We start from the raw sequence: 1,145 nt of genomic DNA, 5'->3' as shown, positions 1-1,145 counted from the left end.
AAAAGTTTTGAGCCACTTACCTACTTTAACAAGGTCAGGTGAGTCCTTGCTTTTAAACAGAAATGTGCATACATTAACACCAGTTCTCTCGCTTAGCAAAAAGGGGCTATTATTCCATCCCTCTGCAACTCTCATTCCGATCTCGCTAAACCCCACAAACTTCCTCAAAGTACTGTTGAACTGTGTGAATAGAAATTGATTTAAATAAAAGCTGTCAATATACACCATGTCACTGAAATCGGGAGAGCTGTAGATGCATCTTGACTGTCTTATGTAATAGTCATCAGCTGAAAAAGAGGCAGAACAAAAATCACACTTTTGTCAGATAAATATAAAAGCTCCTCTCTTTTTTTCTTGTTGTCATACGTTTATAAGTAATACACAGGGAAAGATGAATCTGTGGCGTACGGTCATATGTCAAATGATGCTGTCCACAAACAGTTTAAGTAATATATTATAGAGAATCCATCCTCAGAGGACAATCAAACATGTCACTCTTCTAAAAAACATATATCATTTAAATCATTTACATCTACTACTACTAATGCAGTTATTGTTGATATGCAATTGTATTACTCTCATCTTACCACTTTTTGCTCCAGTCAGTACAGACAGTGTCAAAATGAGATGACAACTCAAGTACTGTAGCAGTGACATTTCCACAAGCACTGAATCCCAGCTGCATGTTGCCAGTGCTTTAGTTCATGTCAGGGGGATGTTTAAGCTGACTGTCCAACCAGTTACTCCAGGTGTAAATATCAAATGTTACTAGGTAGTATCCTGCTTTCAATTATCATCTCAAACACCATCCAAATATCAATTTATATAAAGCTGGTGTGGATTTTTTCCCCCTTCTTTTTTCTTACAGAAACTATTGAACGCTTGAAAAACCTTGGTAACTTTATTAAAAAATACTGTATAATGTTAGTGACTAACACACTAAGGTAGAATACAGTGACTTTTAGGCCTCCCTAAAAGTTGACCTGACAGACTGATTATTAACCGTTAACAAAACGATGTTGTTAAATTAGATTTAAACTAAATGAGAAAATACCTTTTTTTTTCTTCAGGGGTTTAATGCATGCGCAAATAGCAGCACAAACAACAGAACATGATGAGGATTCACACATCGTCACATCACACAC

The 1,145-nt window shown here is 36.0% G+C and overlaps 1 protein-coding gene across 1 annotated transcript in view; it reads right to left on the bottom strand.

The window, feature by feature from the left end:
* LOC107577265 (HLA class II histocompatibility antigen, DP beta 1 chain-like) overlaps window positions 1-657 on the bottom strand; it is a 2,236-nt gene extending 1,579 nt beyond the window's left edge. The window contains exons 1-2 of the mRNA XM_016263360.1: window positions 588-657; window positions 73-287 (exon numbers count right to left, since the gene is read on the bottom strand). Coding sequence (XP_016118846.1) covers window positions 73-287; window positions 588-657 — 285 coding nt within the window. The remainder of the gene's footprint in view (window positions 1-72; window positions 288-587) is intronic.
* Window positions 658-1,145: the final 488 nt, after the last annotated feature.

The sequence above is a fragment of the Sinocyclocheilus grahami genome, unplaced genomic scaffold, assembly GCF_001515645.1.
Source record: "Sinocyclocheilus grahami isolate Dianchi unplaced genomic scaffold, SAMN03320097.WGS_v1.1 scaffold5572.1, whole genome shotgun sequence".
In the NCBI taxonomy this organism is placed as follows: domain Eukaryota; kingdom Metazoa; phylum Chordata; class Actinopteri; order Cypriniformes; family Cyprinidae; genus Sinocyclocheilus; species Sinocyclocheilus grahami.
The sequence above is the reverse complement of the archived record's forward strand: the minus strand, read 5'-3'. Positions and strand labels throughout refer to the sequence as shown.